The sequence below is a fragment of the Hypanus sabinus genome, chromosome 9 (genome assembly GCF_030144855.1).
Source record: "Hypanus sabinus isolate sHypSab1 chromosome 9, sHypSab1.hap1, whole genome shotgun sequence".
Classification (NCBI taxonomy): Eukaryota; Metazoa; Chordata; class Chondrichthyes; order Myliobatiformes; family Dasyatidae; genus Hypanus; species Hypanus sabinus.
In genome coordinates this window covers 163001797-163025171 of record NC_082714.1, presented here as the reverse complement: position 1 = coordinate 163025171, position 23375 = coordinate 163001797, and the positions used below count along the sequence as shown (strand labels likewise).

At 44.7% G+C, this 23375-nt stretch overlaps 1 protein-coding gene across 3 annotated transcripts in view; it reads right to left on the bottom strand.

Moving 5' to 3' along the window:
• Positions 1 to 11309: 11309 nt before the first annotated feature.
• The window catches only part of LOC132399995 (14-3-3 protein beta/alpha-1-like), a 30123-nt gene continuing 18057 nt past the window's right edge, over positions 11310 to 23375 (bottom strand). For all 3 annotated transcript variants that reach the window (XM_059981021.1, XM_059981020.1, XM_059981022.1), the window contains 4 exons: positions 20807 to 20930; positions 19172 to 19335; positions 15290 to 15385; positions 11310 to 13236 (listed from right to left, as the gene is read on the bottom strand). In XM_059981021.1, coding sequence (XP_059837004.1) covers positions 13180 to 13236; positions 15290 to 15385; positions 19172 to 19335; positions 20807 to 20930 — 441 coding nt within the window. In that variant the 3' untranslated portion in view covers positions 11310 to 13179. The remainder of the gene's footprint in view (positions 13237 to 15289; positions 15386 to 19171; positions 19336 to 20806; positions 20931 to 23375) is intronic.

Sequence of the window (23375 nt, the reverse complement as noted above, 5' to 3'; positions counted from 1 at the left end):
TATTGAAAACTCCAAGAACCAAGTCCAGAATGGAAGGACATTCATCACACTCAACATCTGAGGCAAAGCAAACAGCAAGGAGGGACTGTATTCACCTCCCCTCCCTGCACCCCCTATGCCCCAGGGAAACTCAGCTTTAGAGAAGCAGTTAGGAGCCGAATTAGGCCATTCAGCCCATCAACTTTGCACTGCCATTCGATCATGACTGATTTATTTTCTCTCTCAACCAAATTCTCCTGCCTTCTCTTTGGTGCCCTGATGAATCAGGAACCTAGTAACCTCCGTTTTAAACATAGACATCCTGGGCAATGAATTCCACAGATTCACCTCCTCCTGATGAAACAAATTCGTCCTCATCTCCGTTCTAAAGGGATATCTCTCTATTCTGAGTCTGTTCCCCTCGGTCCTGAACATCCTCTCCATGTCCACTCCGTCAAAGGCTTTCACTATCGAGAGGTTTCATTGAGGTGCAGCACCCCCACCCCCACTTTTCACAGAGTCACCACGAGTGGACAATCCTATGACACTCAACGACAATTTTTCTGAACTCTAGCCAGTTCAGCCCAGAGCTCCTCACACATTTACCCCTTCAGTTTTGTAAACCTTCTCTGGGGCCTCTCGGGTGCCAACATGTGCTTTCTTAGCAAAGGCGTCCAAAACCACTCATAACGCTCCAATTGTTGTCTAACCAGTGCCTCATTCATGGGAAAGGATGGGAGAGATGGTTGGGATGAACAACATATTTCACGATATAGGCCAGTGCTGATTCTGACATCGGGAAAGGTTGGGTTAATGGACCTTCAGTCCTGCTTGACTCTTCCTACCCTATCAATACCTTAGACGTCCAGAGCCAAAATGAGTGAGTGAAGACCTCCGCGAGTCGGGGTCCACCGTCCTTGCTATCTAGATACGCAAATCAGGGCAGCACGATATGGAGAGCTAGCTCCCCGTCTCCACGCATCTGATGAACCCAGAAGTGTGGCAGAGAGCGATACCGGCAGTTTCGAAGGAGCTGCCATTATGCGTTGGGCTCAACGTAGGCCTATCAAATTAAAAAGGCTACAGCCACGAGACCTTCCTCCCTCGGCGAGCCGGGTACGGGGAACGAAGGCGTCCACCGCGAACCCCCCAGGGCCTAACGGGCCCAAGCACCATTCCTTACCGCGACAAATGCGTCAGGGGGCCGGGGTGGAGGGGAGAGAGTTTCTACAAAAAATGGACGTGACAATACTTTATTTTAAATATTAAAGGGGGGGGGGGCTCTTTTAAAGTAACCCCTCTTCAACGCGCACCGAATAGGTAGAATTGACCAAGTTACATATGGGACAAGAGAGAACAGAACAGCCCCCGCTCCTCTCCCCGGACGCCTGGCGCACCATACTCCCACAAGGGACCTCCAGCCAGTCCTTCCTCAGCCCACTCTCACCTATCTCCGATGTCCTTTCGCTTGTTTGGTGTGATGTTTGACTGACTCAAGTCCCGCCGGCTCTTTATAGAGCCCCCGGAGAGGCAGGCAAGACCCGCTGGTGGCCATGGGGGGAGGGCACAGGATCCGCCCAATTAGAGCCGCTGTTTTCAGAGGGACTCCCGGGATAGGGAGTATATTTGAGGACAGGTGGTTCTGTATTTGCAATGTGTATACAACAGACATTGGATATAAAGTTTCACAACTACCCTTAGCTCCCGAGTCAACTTGGAAAACAGCTTAATCAAACATTCCTTCCCGACCGAACACGGACACTGTATCAAGACTCCAGGGTGATTATTATGATATCAATTAACTCCGACTTCTGTCAACTGCCGCGCAATTGTCCAAGATCAACTAATTAACGCACGAGACGAGCTCAGTAATTGGTATTGTTAGTGAGTTTCGACTGCAGGACAATTCCTGCTCCTGAGTACAGACTCCAGGCTGGAAAGATCCAACATTACATCTGAACACTCAATATGTACACCTGAGGGGGCTGTGAAGCGAGAGACCGAAAAGACCCAGACTCCAAACACAGCCACCGCTTACACTGCACCGACTGCGCGGATCCCGGACGGGCCTCGACAGCCACCCGAGCATCCATCAATAGACAACCCCTTAGGAGGACATTTTTCTCAACTCGAGTGATTCCTGACATTTAGGGAGATCCCAATCAAGGCACAAAGTTATGTAATGTCATTTCCAGTACACGTGTAAAGGAGAACAGAATAATAGTTACCCCAGTTACCCCTAGAGGCCACAGTTTAAGAATAAGGGGTAGGCCATTTAGAACTGAGATGCGGAAAAACTTTTTCACCGAGAGTGTGGTGGATATGTGGAATGCTCTGCCCCAGAAGGTAGTGGAGGTCAGGTCTCGGGATGCATTCAAGAGAGAGTTAGATGGAGCTCTTATAGATAGCAGGGTCAAGGGATATGGGGAGAGGGCAGGAACGGGGTACTGATTGTGTATGATCAGCCATGATCACAGTGAATGGCGGTGCTGGCTAGAAGGGCCGAATGGCCTACTCCTGCACCTAATGTCTATTGTCTATTGTCAAACCTGATGCAACAGAAAACACAGTAACATTAACACAATATATAAAAATACATATTAGCTTGTACACATAAAGTGACGCTGGGCACAGGAGAGTCTGCACACAAGGTGACTGACAGGAAATGTTAAATAGTGGTGTGGGGTGTGATCAGCCTCACTGCTTGAGGAAAGTTTTTGAGTCTGGTGGTCCCGGCGTGGGTGCTACGCAACCTCCTCTATAATGGGAATAGGAGCTGATCTCCGTCGCATCTCTTGGCGAGTAAGGATTCATTCCACACACACAAAATGCTGGTGGAACACAGCAGGCCAGGCAGCATCTATAGGGAGAAGCGCTGTCGACGTTTCGGGCCGAGACCCTTCGTCAGGACTAACTGAAAGGAGGGATAGTAAGAGATTTGAAAGTAGGAGGGGAGGGGAAAACGCGAAATGATAGGAGAAGACCAGAGGGGGTGGGATGAAGCTGAGAGTCAGACAGGTGATTGGAAAAGGGATACAGAGCTGGAGAAGGGAAAGGATCATGGGACGGGAGGCCTAGGGAGAAAAAAAGGGGGAGGGGAGCACCAGAGGGAGATGGAGAACAGTCAGAGTGATGGGCAGAGAAAAAAAAGGGAGGGGGAAAACAAAAAAAAACCTAAATATATCAGGGATGGGGTAAGAAGGGGAGGAGGGGCATTAACGGAAGTTAGAGAAATCAATGTTCATGCCGTCAGGTTGGAGGCTACCCAGCCGGTATATAAGGTGGTGTTCCTCCAACCTGAGTGTGGATTCACCTTGACAGTAGAGGAGGCCATGGATAGACATATCAGAATGGGAATGGGACGTGTGATTAAAATGTGTGGCCACTGGGAGATCCTGCTTTCTCTGGCGGACCAAGCTAGGTGTTCAGCGAAACGGTCTCCCAGTCTACGTCGGGTCTCAAGGATTCATTCTCTCGGTTTTCGAATCGATTTGACAGAGCATTTATCGCTTTGATGGGGACCTCCCTCCCGGCTCCAGCACCTGCCGTGTGGAGAATCAGAATGACGGGAGCTGCTCTTCCTTGTCGGATCCTCCCCGTCGGCGTCATGTTCATGGTTTGCTGAACTAGGCCTTACCGTCAGATATCCAGAAATGATTTTGTTTTTATCCCCTCACGGACATCCATTATCAAAGATCCCCACCATCCAGGGCATGCCATCTCCTCGCTGCTCCCACGCTGCCCCTGACTGGTACGAAAGCACCTTTGTACAGGAATGGAAAGTGGCGGGCTCGGATGTGTGGAAAAACATTAACATGGGCTCGGCCCAGCACACATCCCCCACCACCGGGAGCACGTGGCAAGGAAAGAGTTAAATCGGTGTGCTAACCGAACAGAGCACGGGCACTTCTGTGTGTGTGCAAGTTCACGAAGGCGACAGCCAAGATGATAAACTGATAGAGGCAGTGTGCAGACAGGCTGAACGTGACCCTTCAAAGCCTTGCTGTTTCAGCCTGGGATCCAAGGTCACTGACATTCCCAGACAAGATAAAGATGCAAACAAAGGAATCTACGGAAACATTTACTATTGGACAGTTATTTTTACTAATTCTGGAGTATTATTGGTCTTTAACGGGTAGATGTAATTGGTCAATAGCAACCGAATTATGTATTATGATTGGTACCTAAATGGGCTGGGTGGAGACCAGTCTCGACCAAAGGAGGTTGAAGGCGCTCCTTCCCTCCACTAGCCTGCGGGTCACCCTTGGGCAAGGTGCAGCACCTGCTTAGCCCCCGATCAGGGTCACGTGAAGCCATGGGGCAGCTGGTGCAGATCGCACCTCCTGGTTATGTGACCACTGACACCAGGCAGACAATCTCTGAAGGGTATTGGTAATGGCTGGAGTCACCCGTCTTGTAAAGACACTGCCCAGAAGGAGGACATTTGGTAGACTACTGTGGAAAATTTTGTCAAGAACAATCATGGTCATGGAAAGACCATGATCACCCACGTCATACGACACGGCATTTAACGACGATGACGTCAAATATGCAAATGAGGAGATTCAGTAGCGCACAAAGCTTCCGTTGGATCAGTGTTCGTATACAACCAAGTGAATTTCTGTATAAGAATGGCATTTGTTTGTTCAGGCGTCAGAACAGCGTAGTGACAGGAGTGATGTTCTCCTTTGCACAAGTAAGTTGAGTGTGAGTTGTCAAAGTCCAGTCAATCGCCCTCAAGAAATATCCCCACCATGCTCTCTTCCCGGTGCTACTATCGGCCAGAAGGTACACACGTGGCGAGGGTTATGAACAGCTACTTCCTTCAACCGTTCGGTTCTTAGGCCAACCTGCACAATCCTAATCACTACATCAATGTAGCAACACCTTTGACCATTTTGTACTAAAATGGACTTCTTGTGTAAAGCTTGTGGATGATCTATTACCCTGTCACTCTAAATATTCGGAAACGCTGTTTACATTGTAAATGCAAGCTAGTATACTACAGTGAGAGCGCACCTCATGAGGATAAGTGAGTGAACTTGGACTGTTTGAACTGCTTCCGTCTGGTAGGCGCTTCAGGTCCCGCCAGACTAAGACTAATAGGCACTGGAGAAGTTTTTTCCCTACTGCGGTCACTTTGCTGAACAGTTAACTGCCGGTTAACTGTCGGCTATTACTTGGATTGCACTACCTGTATGTATAATCTATATTTTCATTTATATTTATAATTATTATCGTTATGAGCAGAGAGACAACATCTGCCGGAAGTAAATTCCTTGTATGTGCACAGGTACTTGGCGATTAAAGTCTGATTCTGATTCTCCTTGGACCAACGGAGGATGAGAGGCGACCTGACAGAGGAGTATAAGATGATGAGAGGCGACCTGACAGAGGTGTATAAGATGATGAGAGGCATTGATCGTGTGGATAGTCAGAGGCTTTTTCCCAGGGCTGAAATGGCTAACACGAGGGGGCACAGAAATAGGTACCGAGGGGATGTCAAGGGTAAGTGAGAGAGGGTAGTGGGTGCGTGGAATGCACTACCAGTGACGGTGGTAGAGCCTCTTAGATAGGTACACGGAACCCAGAAAAATGCTAGGGAAATTCTAGACAGTTTCTAGAGTAGGTTTCCTGGCAGGCACAACATTGAGGGCCGAAGAGCCTGTCATGTGCTATAGATTTCTAAGTTCTATGGTATTTATTTATTAATGCACATTGCATTACATTTCCATACTTCTAACTTTGTTTATATATTTTTATTCCTTATAATTATTGAATGTTGTTCTCATTCGTTTATACTTCACTGAAGACTGTTTATTGTCGTTCTTCAGCACACAGGTGTAAAGGGGAATGAGATGTTGTTACTCAGGACCCAATGCAGCATAAAAACTCAATAAGCATAAATACGCAATTAATATATACTATAAACTATAGAGCAGAATGCAGCAGTGACTGTGAGAGAGGCCCTAAACACACAAGATTAACTTCATGTACACAGGCTGTTTGTATGTACAGAAAGTGACACTAGGTGCAGGAGTGTCTGTACCTGAGGTGACTGACAGGAAATGCCTTTGGTACATGTTGGGCCAACACACCACAGCAAATTCCTAATGTATGCAAATAAATACTCAGAGGCCACTGGATTAGGTACACCTGCTCATTAGTCAGCCAATCACGTGGCAGCAACTCAATGCATAAAAGCATGCAGACATGGTCAAGTGGTTCAGCTGTTCAGACCAAACATCAGAATGGGGAAGAGATGTGATCTAAGTGACTCTGACCGTGGAATGATTGTTGGGGTGGTTTGAATATCTCAGAAACTGCTGATCTCCTGGGACTTCCACGCACAACAGTCTCGAGAGTTTACAGTGAAAGACAATAAAAAGAATAAAAAAACATTCAGCTCTCTTTGGGCAAAAGTACCTTATTAATGAGAGAGGTCTGAGGAGAATGTCCAGACTGGTTCAAGCTGAGAGGAAGATGACAGTAATTCAAAATAACCACGCCTTACAACTATGGTGTGCAGAAGAGCTTCTCTGAATGCATCATTAAGGAACTATTGCACCCTCCATTTGTATGAGAAACTCAATCATACTGTGACAACTCTTTTGGAGAGGATCCCTAACTACAAGATCACTCATTTTACCTGTCTCTTTACACAGGAGCAGATCGAAGATAACATGTTCTCTTGTAGGCTCAGTAGCATGCTGATCAAGAAAGTTATCATGTACGCATTCAATGAAGTCCTCCTCAAGACTGCCTCGACCAACTTGATATACCCAATCTAGAAGTCCCCCATGATAACTGCTGTTCCATTCTTACATGCCTCAGATATTTTTCTATTTATTGCCTGTGCCACTGAAATATTTGGTCTATAGACATCCCCTCTTAGTGATTCTTTCCCTGATAGATTCAATATTCTGCTCCTCAGATCTTGTATTGTCTTTCACTATCACCCTGATCTCATCTTTCATTAAGAGCACTATCCCACCTCCCTTACCTTCCTGAGCATCCTTCCATATTACCTGAAATCTTCAGATATTTAATTCCCAACCCTCTCCACCATGTAACGACGTTTCTGTAATGGCCCTTCGTACTGATTTGTGCCACAAGTTCACTGACCTTGTTCCGAATACTATAGGCATTCAGATAAAGTGCCCTTGCACTCATTGTGCCTTTAAAATCTAGTAATCTCTGTCTCTTTTGCATTTGACTTTTCTGCACCCCACCCTTACTTTTCCCTTTAACTTTTGCTTTTATTTTACCTTTATCCGCACTTTGCTCTTTTACTTTATCCACACTTCTCCAATCTGTTGAAACCCCTCCCCCCATTTAGTTTAAAGCCCTATCCACAGCCCTAGTTATGTGAATCGCCAGGATCCAGGTCCCATCATGGTTCAGGTGGAACAGCTCCCTCCTTCCTCAATACCGCTGGCAGTTTCCTATCAATTCAAAGCCACTTCTCTCACACCAATCCTTGAGCCACACATTTAACTCTCTAAATCTTCTTAACCATGTGTTAATTTGCATGTGGCTCAGGTAGTAATCCAGATATTGCCACCATCTTGGTTCTGCTTTTTAATTTAGTCCCCAGCTGCTCAAATTCCCTCATTCTACCTATGTTGTTGGTACCCACACTGACCACGACAACTGGATCTTTCCCCTCCCACTGCAAATCCCCCTGGAGGTCAGATAAGATGTCCTGAGCCTGGGTACCGGGCAGGCAACACAGCCTTCAGGATGCTCTTTCCTCATGACAGGGAATACAGTCTATTCCCCTGACTATACTATCCCCAATTACCACTATGTTTCTCTTCTTTCCCCCTTTTGAATGGCTCCCTGAACCAGTTAGGTTGCTCATCCTTCCTACAGCCCCCACTCTCATCCACACAGGGAGCAAGAATCTCAGACCTGTTGGACAGCTCAAGGGCTGAGGCTCCTCCAGCATTGTCTCTTGGATCCCACTACCCCCCTCACTCACAGTCACACCCTCTTGTCCCTGACCACAGACCGAGTTTGAGGCAGCTAATCTAATGGGTTGATTACCTCCTGAAACAGAGAATCCAAGTAACTCTCCCCCTCCATGAAGTGCCGCAGTGTTTGAAGCTCAGATTCCAGGTCAACTTTGAGCTGGAGTTCCTCGAGCAGCCATCACTTGCTGCAGATGTACAGGAACCACAATGGGGTCCACCAGATCCCAAAACATGCAGCAACCAGCTGATCTTGCATCTTCCTTACTTTATTTAATTAGTTATAGTTTGGTGACTTTTTATTCAACCACTACAAAAGCTCTAGTTGCTACCAACTGTGCCTCCTCACCAAAGCCCAAGCCAAAGTCGGTAAACTCTGTTCTCTCCACCAGTGAACTATACCACAAAGCAACTTTTTGTCCCACCATGTAGAGGTGCTGTTAATTATATGGTGGGTTCAGGACAGGTCCTCTGAGATAGTGACACCTAGGAGTTTAAAGTTACTGACCCTCTCCACCTCTGATTACTGGCTCATGGACCAGAAATTTCCTCTTCTGACCAGTTCCTTGGTCTTACTGACACTGAGCAAGAGGTTGTTGTTATTATACAACCCTGCCAGATTTTCAATCTCCCCCGTATGCTGATTCTTCACTCCTTTGACACAGCCCACACTGCTGTCATCTTGTGTACGGCGTTGGAGTTGTACTTAGCCACAGTCATAGTGAGCAGAGTGGGGGCCAAGGATACATCTCTACCGTGCTGATGGAAATTGTGGAAATGTTTTTGCCAATATGAATTGACTGGGATCTACAAATAAGGAAATCCAGGATCAAAATGCATAAGCAGCCTGAAGGCACACACTCAATGATTCAAGAACAACTTCTTCCCCTCCAACATCAGATTTCTGAATGGACAATGAACCCACACACATGACTTCACTAATATTTTTGTTCTCTTTTTGCACACATATTTTATATATATATTTTTTATATATTGCAACATACTGCTGCTACAAAACAACATTCTACATATGCCAGTGATTTAAAATTTGATTCTGAATCATTGTGTACAGTATTGGTCACCACACTTCCTGATGTGGGAGTAATTGAGTGCAGAATAGATTCACCAAGATATTGTATGGAATGGATGGCTCAAGTTATAAGGTTAGGCTGTATTTATTCTAACTGGAACGTAGTTGGCCGAGGACAAACTTAGAGAGGTTTATAACATCATGTGGGATCCATATAAGGTAGTCTTTCCCAGGGCAAGAAGGGATCTAGAAATATAGGGCACAGGATGAAGGTGAGAGGGGAGAAATTCAAAAGAGGATCTGAAGGCAAGTTTTTCCATCTGATAGTGCTTACTTGTAATAAGCTGCCAGGGGAGATGGTATTCTGAAGCTGAGGCCTATGGTGGGAGAGTCCAAGACCAGAGGACACCGCCTCACAATAGAAGGGTGTCCTTTTTGGACAGAGGAGGTATTTCTTTACCAGAGAATAGTGAATCTGTGGAACTCATTGTCACAGGCAGCCATGAAAGCCAAGTCATTGGTATATTTAAGTCAGAGATTGATAGATTCTTTCTTAGTCAGGGCATGAAGGTACAGTATACAGGGCGAAGGCAGGAGATAGGGCTGAGAGGGAAAGTGGATCAGCCATGATGAAATGGAAGAGCAGACTCGATGAGCTGAATGGCCTAGTTATGCTCCTATCCTCTTACGGTCTAAATTACATGATTTCAGGTTGTGCTGCAGATGCTGGAAATCTTAGGCAACCCACAAATACTGGAGGAACTTAGGTCAGACAGCATCTATGGAAGGGAATAAACAGTTGATGTTTTGAGTCAAGATCCTTCATCAGGACTGGAAAAGAAGGGGCAGAAGCTGGAAAAAGGGGGTTGGAGGTCGGGCAAGGGAGAGAAGTACAAGATGACAAGTGAAAGAGGGATGATATGTGGTTGGGAGGGGATAGGCTGAAGGAACTTGAGAGTGCAGTGAACCATAGAATAAAGGAAGGAGTTAGGAAACTAGAGGGAGGTCCTGAAGTTGGGGGAGGGGGAGAAGGTCACCAGCATGGGGCCATTGGACAGGTAATTGTATAGCAGTATATAGGCCCACTATAGGCGGATGGGATTAGTGTAGACAGGCATTGCAATCAGCATTGTCAAAGTGAGCTGAAGGGCCTAGTTCTGTGGTGTATACATCACTTGGTGTATTCTTTTTTAGAACAACTGACTCATAAATGCTAAGTTTGAGCAGTCACCGAGATTCATGTTTTGTGAATGAAGCTATACAGGATTCCACCATCTATGCAGGGAGAGCTGATGCTTTTCACTACACAAGTACCTGGAACACTTTGCCAGAGAGAGTGGTGGAGCCAGAGTTACTGACAATATTTATAGAGATTGAATCAGCCAGGTATAGAAGCCTATGGGTTAAGTGGGGAGAGAACAACCTGTAACAAAGGAGTCATCTTTTTTTTAAACCTGTCTCCTCTACGGAGGCTGAGGCTGCTGACAACAGCTCACCAGTCTCCTCTGCTCTGGGCCAGTCCAGGTGTAGCCCACCTACACATCTTCTAGGCAAAGATCCTCTCTTTCCCAGGGATGGCCTCAGTTGGTGTTTCTATAGCTCTGGGATTTTACAGGATGGGGTTGCTAGCCCTGTGCCCAACCCTCCTCCTTTCATAGCCGGGCTTGGGACCATTCATGGTGGAGTAACAGCAAGGAGTACTGGACAATAATTATTAGCAAATAGAAATATTGCTAATTTTCCAATGATTAAACTATCCTATCTGCCAAGAGGACTACAGACTTGTCATGGTTTGGAGGCTTGTGTACCTCAATGACCCAGGGAGCTATGTTGGCTGGAGTCAGGGCTTTCTGCTTTGGCCATGCCAAACAGGTCAAAGGATAGAGGCCAGACTAAGAGTGATCCACCAATCCTCCAGCTCAGGGCCAACAACCCTGACGGGTCAAACAAAATTGTTATGGAAACAGCAATGAAGAATCTTTCTACATCCGAATGTGATGGTATTCCTGGGGTCTCCAATCAGGACTTGCACGACCCCAGTAGTGAAAACTGGAAGGAAGCTTCTGATATGACGACGGAAGCCCTGAACAGCACTAGTGATGGGAAGACCTTCAATTCCTGAACACCAGTGGTGTAACAGGCAGGAAGTAAACTTCCTATGGCTACGTGAACTAAAAGCTTACAACCCATCACACACAAACCCAAATATCTTAAGTCATTAGTACAGCAACAGACATTTCAACCCAACTAATGGTGTAGTTATAAAGTTCTCACCCTGCCCAAGGGAACAGATCATTAAGCTTACTGTAAGACAGGAAGCAAACTACTTACTGAATAAAACTTTTATTTTCACTTTGAACTGTCTTGCACATGTTCAGAATTTATTTTCCTTTGCAGTCCATTTAAAAAAAACTTACACAAATCTAATTGTACATCAAAAACAAATTTTAATATGTTTGTCCTACTGTTCCGCAATCACGTGTGTGCTACAACAGCCACAGAAGTGAATGGAGGCAGAATACTGATCTGTAAAAAACCAAGCAGGTGGGCAGCTACAGGATAAACAGATGCTGGATAGGGGGCCGTTCCAAGTTCACTACCAGAGATCACCTAAAAGTCGGCTAAAAGAAATTTCAATCTTATTTTTTAAAATTCAGTGCATGGTGCATTTTTCCAGTGGACAAACAGACTAAAATGACAATTAGATGAGGGGTACGCATCTGTGAAATGTGATCAGAACAAAAGTCAGGAATGTATTCTGTGACACTGACTACTGTTGTACATTCCCACCCTTTCCATTCCAACTACACAGGTAAGAATGCATTTCAACAGAACTGTGGCACCGCTCAGCTAATGCCCCTGGGTGCAGCTGACACCAAGCCTTTCCAGTAGATCCTGACTGAAATCTGCCAATCAATACTTGGTGTCCAGGGAAGTGAACAGTGTAGGTTGATGCTGGAAGGACTGTTTTTTCAGTCTAATTTAGAAAATATCATTACTCGGGGGGGTGGGGTGGGGAATGATAAATTAAATGGATGACATTGACCCCCCCCACCCTTCTCACCAGCTCCATGAAAAGAAGCTTCAGAGCATCAAGGCAGAATTTATAGGGAAAGGTCAGGGCTGATGCATCAGTGAAGAAAAATATTATTTTAATACCAAGAATATGTGTGCACAGTGATTAGAAATAGGCTACAGCTGGTTACCAAAGTTACTACCACAGGTGAGGAGACATTATAACGTTGAATGGAAGACAGAGGAACAACAACAGAAATGATCCCTATTCCAATGGAATATCAGGAAATGGGGATGGTGGTGGTGGGGAGAGGGCAGAGGGGACAAACACAAGGAACCCAGAGCAGAGGGAAGAGACAGCTGATGTAACCGAGTACACCTGATACGAAACCTGAACCGCCCATCGGAGGCAGTCAGCAGCCCACAGTGGATTGTGCAGAAGTGTGGAGAGGGGCAGGAACATGGGCACTGAAACTACAAACACTAGGGTCATCAGCATGACGATAGTGCAGAAGGTAGTCCCAACTGGCTGGCTTGAAATGAAAGCCCACCAACTATTACACTATCAACTATCTGTCAAGACTCCCCACTAGCACCCAGCTCCCAGAGCAGGAAAATCACTGAAGCAACGATGGAAGCCAGCAATACCATCTGTTCACAAGGCCATGCTGACAAAGTGGTTGGGTGGGGTGGGGGGGGGGGGGGGGTAGTGGTGGAGATTGCACAGGACAGTCTGGACAATGGGATCTTACCTGCAGGAAAATGACCAGAGGAAAGTCACAGAGCAGGAAGATGATGAAAAGCTCTCTACCTAACAGGGCTGACTGTTTAATTGATTTAACAAAGCAACAAGTCTCTCGCCATGAAGTGCTCCAAGAATGTGATCCTTACACCTGTCTCTTCACTACACATTCCCTTCAAAATTATCACAAGAGAAATTTCAACTTAACACGCCAGGTTACATTCACATAACCTAAACCAAAATGTGCAGTAACCACGACAGCTTAGAGCTACTGCTGGTGACAGACTTCTCTCAGTGTTTGCTGGTGCATTGAAATACAGGCTGCTGGTGATCCTGGAGTCTATGGGATGGGGAGTCAGTGATTACTAACAGGAGAACGGTGGGGCAGTTAGGCAGACAGGAGGTGAAAGTGAATAAAGGGGGCAGGAGGTGATGTGGGTTTAGTTCTCCCCTTCAGCCTGCTCCACTTCCTCTCCCTGGTTGTCCGAGGTCCACAACTGTAGGAAGGAAACAAGGTTTGAGAAAGAATCATTCACACAGCAAGTCTTCCACTTAGAGAGTTTCCAGCACTTCAAAACAGTTCAAAGTTGACAGCGAGTTTCAGCAACATAGAAGGAATCACCATACACTCTGCTCCAATAAAACCATCAGCAATCTTATTATTTTATTTAGAGACACAGAATGGTAACGGGCCCTTCTGGTCCAACTAACCTGTACTTCCATGTAACATGGGAGGAAACTGGAGCATCAGGAGGAAACCCATGCAGTTATGAGGAAAACGTACAAATTCCTTACAGACAGGGGTGGGAATTGAATCCCGATCCCTGGCTGTACTTCCCTACCGTTACACCACTGGTGTTTGGGGCAGCAATGAAGGTCCTCCACCTCTGGCGGTGTTCAAGGCTTCCTTCATCAGGTCAGTAGCTTCCTCTCAGTTTCCACTACTGTCTGTCATGCAAGTCTTGGGTGAAGACTTGGGAATACTGACACACTAAGAGGTAGAAGGAATCTCCATTGCTGTTTCTGTAAGTTTTGTTTGCCCAGTCAGGGTTGATGGCCCTGTGCTGAAACCCTAAGCATGGTGGACCAGTGGACCACCCTTAGTCTGGCCTCTACCATTTGACATATTTGGCGTGGGTGACCCTACCAAAAGCCAAAGCATAAAGCCCTAACTCTGGCCAGCATGGTTCTCTGGATCATTGAGGCATGCAAGTCTCCAAACCATGACAAGGTGTGTCCTCTTGGAGGTGGCATTGTAAAGCCCTATGCTAACCAGCACACTACACGCCGCCCCAATATCACACAATCAAACAGCTCCAAGGGCAGTATTACACCACCAGCTGTAAGATCATTTGATCCCCAAAGCTGTTCGTGCATTCTGAATTGGTGATACAGAGCCCCAATGCTCTACCATACCCAGGGAATATTTGCTGTAATTGACTTTACTTTTATATTCTCAACTGTGCCATGGTAGTGTAGTGGTTAGGGCAATGCTATTACAGCTAGGGGCGGAGTTCTGAGTTCATTTCAGATGTCAACTGTAAAGAGTCTGTACATTCTCCCAGTGGAGTGCGTGGGTTTCCTCCCACTGTCCAAAGATGTACCGGTTGGTAGGGTAATTGGTCATTGTAAACAGTCCTGTGATTAGGTGAGGGTTAAATTGGGGATTTTCTAGGTGGCATGGCTTGAAGGGCCCGAAAAGCCGATGATAAATTGTACCTCAATAAATAAAAAATGTTCAGTCATGGTCAACATGGACAAGATGGGCCAAAAGGACCCTTTTCTGTGCCATACGTTTTGCTGATACTAACAAAAAAAAAAATCAAAAGCAAAATGTTGCAAATACTAGAAATTCAAAAATAAAAAACAAAATGCTGGAAAGACAGAGGTCAGATGTAGGGGCACCATCCTGAAGTTTCTCCCGCTCTAGTCACTGTTAAGTACTTTCAGCATTTTCCCATTTTTATTACATAAAAAGTCACTAGTTCCTCTCCAGCACTGAACGTCACTGCACTTGTGTGTGCACGCAGTGAAAACTAGCAGATGTACTGTGGACAGCATTCTAAATGGTTGCATCATCGTCTGATACAGAGGGGCCACTGCACAGGATCGGAAAGAGCTGCAGAAAGTTGTCAACTCAGCCAGCTCCATCACGGTCACTGGCCTCCCCAGAACTGAGTTCTCCTTCAAAAGGCGAACCCCTTTACCCAGGACATGCCCTCTTCTCATTGCTACCATCAAGGAGATGGTACAGGGGCCTGAGGACACATGGTCAATGTTTTAAGAGCAGATTCTTCCCCTCCACCATTAGATTTCTGAAAGGCCCATGAGCACCACCTCAGTATTTTGCTCTCTGTTCGTGCCACTTTTTAAGCATTGCTTTTTGCAAATTAATAGTATTTAAATTTCTAAGTACTGCTGCTGTAAAACAACACATTTCACGACAATACGTAGTGATAATAAACCTGATTCTGATGCACAAAATGCCTGAAAAAGTAAGCTGGGGAATCAATTTAATTGTTAGGAATTTGCTCTGTGTGTGATACTTACAGTTAAATTGTCTCGTAGTAACTGCATAATCAAGGTGCTGTCTTTGTACGAATCATCAGTCAAAGAGTCTAGTTCTGTAATAGCGTCTTCAAATGCCTGCAACATAAGATGGTGAAGAAATGTTCATTCATCAAACATCAGACTAGTCAATATCTGAGCAGTCAGCAATTTGTTATGGTGAACCTTTCTACAGAGTCTGTAGGCGGGCTTGGACAGTTGGGATGAATGGGCAACATGGCAGATGGAATATAGTGTAGGGAAAGGTAAGATTATGCATTTTGGTAGAAGGAATAAAGGTGTAGACTATTTTTTAAATGGAATGAATTCATAAATCAGAGATGCAAAGGGACTTGGCTGTATTCGTGCAGGATTTCATGAAAGTTCACTTGCAAGTTGAGTCCGTGGTAATGTGATGTCAGCATTCATTTTGAAAGGACTAGAATATAATGCTGAGGCTTTATAAGGCATTGGTCAGACTGCATTTGGAATATTGAGAGACATTTTGGATCCTGTATCTAAGAAAGGATGTGGTGACATTGGAGGGGGTCCAGAAAACGTTTGCAAGAATGATCCCTGGAATGGAAGGATTAACATAGGTCTTATTGCTTTGAACTGATTTGAAATTTCAGCCAAAACTAATCATCATGGAGCACAGATAAACCTTTACCTCACAGTTTCAATTTAAACTATGCTAAGTGTCTACTTCAACCACACAGAAGGTTTGTTGGTCCTCATGACTAGGATTAGAGAGCAGTACGAGAAGCAAGTTCATTATCAAGCTACACATCTGTCACCATATACTCACTCCCTTCACATTAATTTTCTTGTAAGTATTCAAAGGAACAAAAAGATACAACAGAACTTGTATAATTACAGTATATAACTATACTTAACAAAGACTGACAAAATAGGTCAAATTGCGCAAATAATAAAAAGTAAATACTGAGAACTATAGAGTCCTTGAAAGTCAGTTCCTACAGATTCAACAACTGAGTCGCACGATCACAAGACAAAGCATGTGCTTCGCCGACAAGATCTGTAACGGTAGTCCTGTGTACCACTCAGGTCTCAGGCACAAGTGTGTGCTTTGCTCAGTGGACACCCTGCAAAAGCAAATTATTTTAGCTTTTGAGCTATCAGTGGCAACATGGTGGCAGTCTTCTCTCCCCACCCTCCACCAATTGTAACTGGGATGTGGAAAGGTTACTTTTCCTGTAGTTTAAATGTCTGATGCTTGTCTGTAATTTTATATAATCTCCTATAGACATGTAATTGTTCAGTAATTACTGCACAGTTGCTTGTTCTTTTAAAAAGAGAATTTAGTTTTCTGTAGCAGGTGTCACACCATTTGGGTTTGATCTGGCTATTTCATAGATTAATTGTTATCACTGGAATGTTGTTATCTCTAGCTTGAGTGAGAGACAACCACAATTGCTTCACCCTTTCTCTCTCCTTTGTTCTCTCTTTTTTGTCTTTCATTCTTGTAATATTTAATAAAACAGCTGTAAGCAACAAGTTTTATGCTTCATTCTCGACTTCCAAAAAACCTTTGGATCGCAAAAGTTTCAGGATGTGATACTGCTGTGGATACGTCAGTGCAATTTCTTTCATTTCTAGCCAGCCTGCATTTAGCAATGCATAAACACAAGAGATACTGCAGATGATGGAAATCCAGAGTAACTAACACACACACACACAACTCAGCAGGTCAGGCAGCATCTGTGAAGAGTTGATAAAGCTTCCCTGCACATCTGCTCTCACCCCCTTTCACCTGGTACTCACCTCCCAGGCCAGCCCAGCTTCCCCTTCAATAGAAGTCCTTCATAATTTCTGACAGCTGCAATGTGACCCCACTACCAATCACACCTCTCCACCTCCTTTCCGGTACTGCAGAGGCCATTCACTTTGTGCCCATCCATCAATCTCCATCCCACACAACACCTGTCTATTTCACTTCTTGACTCCCAGTTAAAAAAATGGCCCAAACAATCATTCTGGTTGAAGTCATGATTCACTTGAACTTCTTCAAATCCAGTGTACCGTACTTTCTGTTCATATTGCATCCTCTTCCACAAGAGAAGAATGTAGAACACTACAGCACAGTGCAGGCCATTCTTCCCACAATGTTCTGCTGACCTTATAACCTACTTTAAGATCAATCTTCCTCCTACATAACCTCAGAATCCCAGGATCGTATGTGGTGACATGTATGTACTCTGATAATAAATTTTACTTTGAACTTTGAATATTAGGCAAGAATTTGCAGCTTTATAAAACTCTGGTTAGGCCACATCTGGAGTCCTGCATTCAGTTCAGGAAAGATATGAAGGCTTTGGAAAGGATGCAAAAGAGACTCACCAGGATGCTGCCTGGGTTAGAGGGACTGTACTATGAGGAGAGGAGAGGTTGGATTTCACTGGAGGGTCAGATACTGAGGGAGGACCTGATAGAAGTTTAAAAAGTTTGAGAGGCCTGGATAGAGTAATTATTCAGTATGCTTCCCAGGGCCAAAACAAAATTAAAGGGCGTACATTTAAAGTGAGAGGAAGGAGAGTTCAAAGGAACTCTTCCTTCAAATACAGTGGCTTCTACGGGTTCAACCACAGTGTTATTGACCTTTTTACCATCGCAAGACCCTGCTGGGCATTAAATTACTGCAGTCTACTCTATCAGCAAGCTGGTCGCTGGTAGAAAAACTGAAGAAGCTGGACAATGTGCATTGTCCTACTGTCTGTGTCAGAGGAATTAGTGCATGAAGGCTGTGTGCAGTTGCAGTCGTCTGAGTTGCTTTTCTTGCGATTGCAAGGCACCGTTGATGTGGAATGCTACAAGTCTGACTCATGTTTTATTGGTGGGTGGCAGGGAAGCTGCGTGGCCTCGTTGTATCGAGGACTAGGCCTTAAGCCACGGTGTTGCCTAGTTACAGACATTGAGGAGGAAGGCAGGGTCACTGAGGCCTGGCATCCAGGCTGCAGTCAGCGCTGCCTTCCAGTGTTCAGAAGACAAGCTGTACTGTGGTCGACTTCAGATTTCTGCAACGTTCATGGACTTGGGGCCTTGGACTATATTTTTTATACGTGACTGTATTTAGTAGATATCTTACATGTGCTTGCTATCCTGTAAGTGCTTTGTGTTGTGCATCACCATTGCACAACCCCGGAGTTTGGCTATTTTCATGGTCATTTATGTATGGTTGAATGACAATTAAACGTGAACTTGAAGGAGATGTGTGGGGTAGTTTTGTTTCATAAACAATAGCGGGGACCTGGAATGTGCTACCAGGGGTGTCAGTGGAGGAAGTTATGTTGAGACATTTAAAAGGCTGACAGATAAGCACATGAACAGACAATGGAGGAATATGAACAGAGGGAATTAAATATCATTAACCCAATTACTCTGGCCCGAGATGGTCACAGACTACACCACATCAGCAGGCCCTTAGGCCCATATAGCCTATGCAGAATTGTTATTCTGACTAGTTTCACTGACCTGCATCTGGCCCATAGTCCACCCCCGGGACCAAAGGGCGTACTCCTCTGCAACCATGAAGCCCCCGCAGCTGGCTAGTATACCTAACTTCAGTTAAGGTGAATCTGTGGAATTCATTGACATAAACAGCAGTGGAGGCCGTTTAAAGCAGATTGATAGGCTCTTGATTAGTAAGGATGTCAAACATTACAGGGAGAAGGCAGGAGAACGGGGTTGAGAGGGATAATGAATTCAATATTCAACAGTGGAGCAGACTCAATGGGCTGAAAAACCTAATTCTGCTCCTATGTCTTATGTTTGAAAAGCTGGGCAATTGAACCAGGGAGCAAATGACGAGTGCATCTAGCTAGAATGATACAACATACACTCCAAACACCTTGTGTCGACACTCACCGACTTTGCCAGCTTGCATGCCTTTTCAGGAGAGTTCAGGATCTCGTAGTAGAACACGGAGAAGTTGAGGGCCAGACCAAGGCGGATGGGATGGGTTGGTTGCATGTCAGCCTCGCTGATCTGAAATGCCTCATCGTAGGCCTTTTGTGAGCAATCCACGGTATCTTCAAGACAGAAATGCCAGTTTGGGTGATAGTAGACACTTGTGCAAACAGATCAGATGATATGACAATGTTCCATTAACTAGCAACATGTAGAACCATTACTGCAATAAGTTTCTTCAGTAGATAACCAAGCTTTTTAGTCCCACAGGATCTACATTATACATCAGCTTCCAGCCTCCCCTATATTTCACCTGATCAGCCTTTCCTTTCAGTCCTTGCTTCATGCTTCTGCACTTACATTATTCACTTCATTGGCTCTAACACACAACTTTTCTTGCTATGTTAAAGCTGCTTCATAAATACAAATGCAGTTCCAAAATCCTAACAATCAGTAGAACCTCTCAATTCTTCAGAAGTTAATACCTCAAAAAAGCGGTATCCCTCATTAAGGAACCCCCATCGCCCAGGACATGCCCTCTTTTCATTGCTACCACAAGGGGGAGGGACAGAGGCTTGAAGACATACAATCAACGTTTCAGGAACAGTTTCTTGCCCTCTTCCATCAAATTTCAGAATAGTCAACAAACCCTTGAACACTACCTCACTGCTCTTTCCTTTTTGCACTACTCATTTTAGTTTTTATACTATATTTCTTACTGTAATTTACAGTATTTTTATTATTTACTGCTGCTGATGAACAACATTTCACAACATCTGCCAGTGATAATAAACCTGCTTCTGATTAAAAATCCAACAGGAATGGCAAATGCAGGAAGGGTCTTGGCCTGAAAGGTACACTCTCTATTCCTCTCCACAGACACTGCCTGACCTGCTGAGTTCCTCCAGCATTTTGTATGCCACCAGGCATTACTGTTGGCCAACAGGCTACTCCACATAAAACATTACATCACTGGACAGATAATTTGTCCCACGATGTGCTAATATTGATGCCAATTTATAGTAAATGTCCTCTTCCTGTATATCACCCATATCTCTTTATTCCCTTTGCATTCATGTGTTTGGCCAAAAGCCTCAAACTCCAAATTGCTTGCTTACACTACCATCTCAGTAATCCACTCCTGGCATCTACCACTCTGCAGGTAAAGAATTTGCCCCTCACAGCACCTCTTAAGCAGGGGCTCCCAACCTTTTTTCCGCCATGTACCAATACCATTAAATAAGGTTATGGGATGTGGGTGAGAGGGAAAATAGATCAGCCATGATTGAATAACAGAACAGACTCGATGGACCAAATGGCCTAATTTTGTTCCTATGTGTAATGGTCTTATAATACAAGCATATTTATTGTTTGTTTGTCAAGCTGCTCATCTGCTCCCAGACAGGAGGAATCTTGCAATTACATGTTTCTGCAATTTCCAATTCTGTGCAGCTGAAGGACCTTATTAGCCTTTCCAATGAGATGTTACAAACTCACAGATGAAGGGATCCAAAACAGCAGTTTGCCCTACTGGACAGGAGGTTCTCATGCAGAAAATAAATCCCAATTAAATTCTAAATTCTCCAAACATACTCGCTTTCTGTGCCTCGTTTGCAACTTCGGAGAGGTATCTGTAGTAATCTCCTTTCATCTTCAGATAGAAGACCTTGCTCTCAGAAGAAGTTGCATTGGTGATAAGATACTCGTCCAGCAGTCTCTGAATTAAAAAGGTAGAGGGAAAAACCATTGTAAACTGTGCAAAAGCTATTACTTATTCAACAATCTTACCATGGCAAAGAGAATAACTTGTTCATTATATTTGCATTTATTTATTGAGGTACAGCGTGGAACAGGCCCCTCTGACCCAATGGGCTGTGCCAACAACCCACCAATTTAACCCTAGTCTAAGCACAGGACAATTGACCATGACCAATTAAACTACTAGCCAGGATGCCTTTGGACCGTGGGAGGAAACTAGAGCACCTGAAGGAAACCCACACGTTCCATGAAGAGGACGTACAAACTCTTTAGAGGATACTGGGATTGAACTCCGATGCTCGAGCTGTAATAGTGTTACGCTAACGACTATGCTACCGTGGCCTGTATATATTTATTCTTGGAGATACTGATGTGGCTGCAATAATTTCACTTGTTACTCTACCAGAATGATAGGGGAAAGGTGTTCAATTATAAGGACAGAATGCAATGTTGGCCAGACTGCAGACACTGAAGCAACCTTTTCCTGGGGCTGGAGGCTTGTTTCTGCATGAGTGGGGTGGGAGAGGGGTTTGTTTTGTGTTTGCTGCAGCTTGTGTGGGGCTATATATTGTTGGTGCCAGAATGTGTGGTGACACTTGTGGGCTGCCCCCAGCACATCTTTGAATGTATTAGTTGTTAACGCAATCGGTGCATTCACTGTATATCCCAAGTTTGTGTGGTAAATTAAACTGTATCTGAATCTTTCATTACTTTGGGAATAACTGAATCAAGATAGTTAAGTGATCAAGATACACTAATAGGAGAGAGAAACAACTAATTAAGGCTGAGGAAAACAAGAGGAGGGTACAAAATGGCTAAAATAAATTTAGAACATTTTTGTTAGGTGAGAGTTGGAACGGTTTGATAATCAAGACAAATAGGCACTTGATTAACTGTAACAACAAAGGATCCGAAAGTTGAATGGACAATATCTGCCGCGTGGCATTCTCTGAATACCATGGTCATTGAAAACCCGTATCGATTGGCTGAGTAATGAACCATTTGGTCTCAAGTTAGTGACACCATCTACTAAACTGCCTGTAATTAATTTACCTGTAATACATACAGTGAAATGCGTCGCTTGTACCAATGACCAACACAGACCAAGGATGTGCTGGGGGTACCCGAGTGTTGCCATGCTTCCAGGTGTGGACAGATCTTACAAATGCACTTATTCATACCCTTACTAACCTGCATGTCTTTGGAAAGTGGTCACAGGGAGAACGTCACAGGAATTGAGCCTGACTGCTGGCATTATGAAGCGGTATGTTCACAGCTACTCTATCACGCCACCCCTGATCTAACACCTCATCTTTCTCAAGGGGGAATATTCATTCAGAACTCTTAGTTAGGCCAGTTTTACAATCAGCAGGTGGTTTGTTGGAAAGTAAGCATATGCCAGAAATCCAAAATAAATGTTATATCGTTTTTATTGTGTATTTCAATGTTCTGCTGCTGTAAAACAACTGATTTCATGACACATTTCAGTGATATCATACCTGATTGACTCTGAGATCTGGAATGAAAATGTCATCCTCAGGTAAATCCACTTTCTAGTGCACACATGTATCGAGGCTCAGGCTATTAGACAGAATTATAATGCCATGCAGTTCAAAGCTCATTGTAGGCGACTATATTACATCAGAAGTCAATTACCAAGTTTAATCTCGCAAGGTCACTGCTGCAAATTGAATGACATTAGATACAACAGTGGAACATTCCTGTGATACCAAAGGCAGGTCCCATAAAGCAGTCCCTCAGCCTTCTTTGACGTAAACATTAATTCTGTTTCACACATCACTGATGTTGCCTGACCTGCAGAGTATTTCCAGCATTTTGTTTCTTTCAGCTCAGTAGTTCAGTCAGGCTCCAGCCAGGTGACTGCTTTCAGCAGCATGCATGATAGAACGCCACTGGAGAACTGAACAATTGGTGCAGCTCAGAAAGTCGACAGTATAAAGCCAGCAGAATAGTGGTTAGTGCGAGCTTTACAGCGTCGGCTGGAAGATCTGTAAGGAAACACGAGGAAATCTGCAGATGCTGGAAATTCAAACAACACATACAAAATGCTGGTGGAACACAGCAGGCCAGGCAGCATCTATAGGGAGAAACACTGTTGACGTTTCAGGCCGAGACCCTTTGTCAGGACTAACTGAAAGGAAAGATACTAAGAGATTTGAAAGTAGGAGGGGGAGGGGAAGATGCAGAATGATAGGAGAAGACCGGAGGGGGTGGAGTGCTGAGAGCCAGACAGGTGATTGGCAAAAGGGATACAGAACTGGAGAAGGGAAAGGATCATGGGACAGGAGGCCCAGGGAGAAAGAAAGGGGGAGGGGAGCACCAGAGGGAGATGGAGAACAGGCAGAGTGATGGGCAGAAAGAGAAAAAAAAGGAGGGGGGAGAG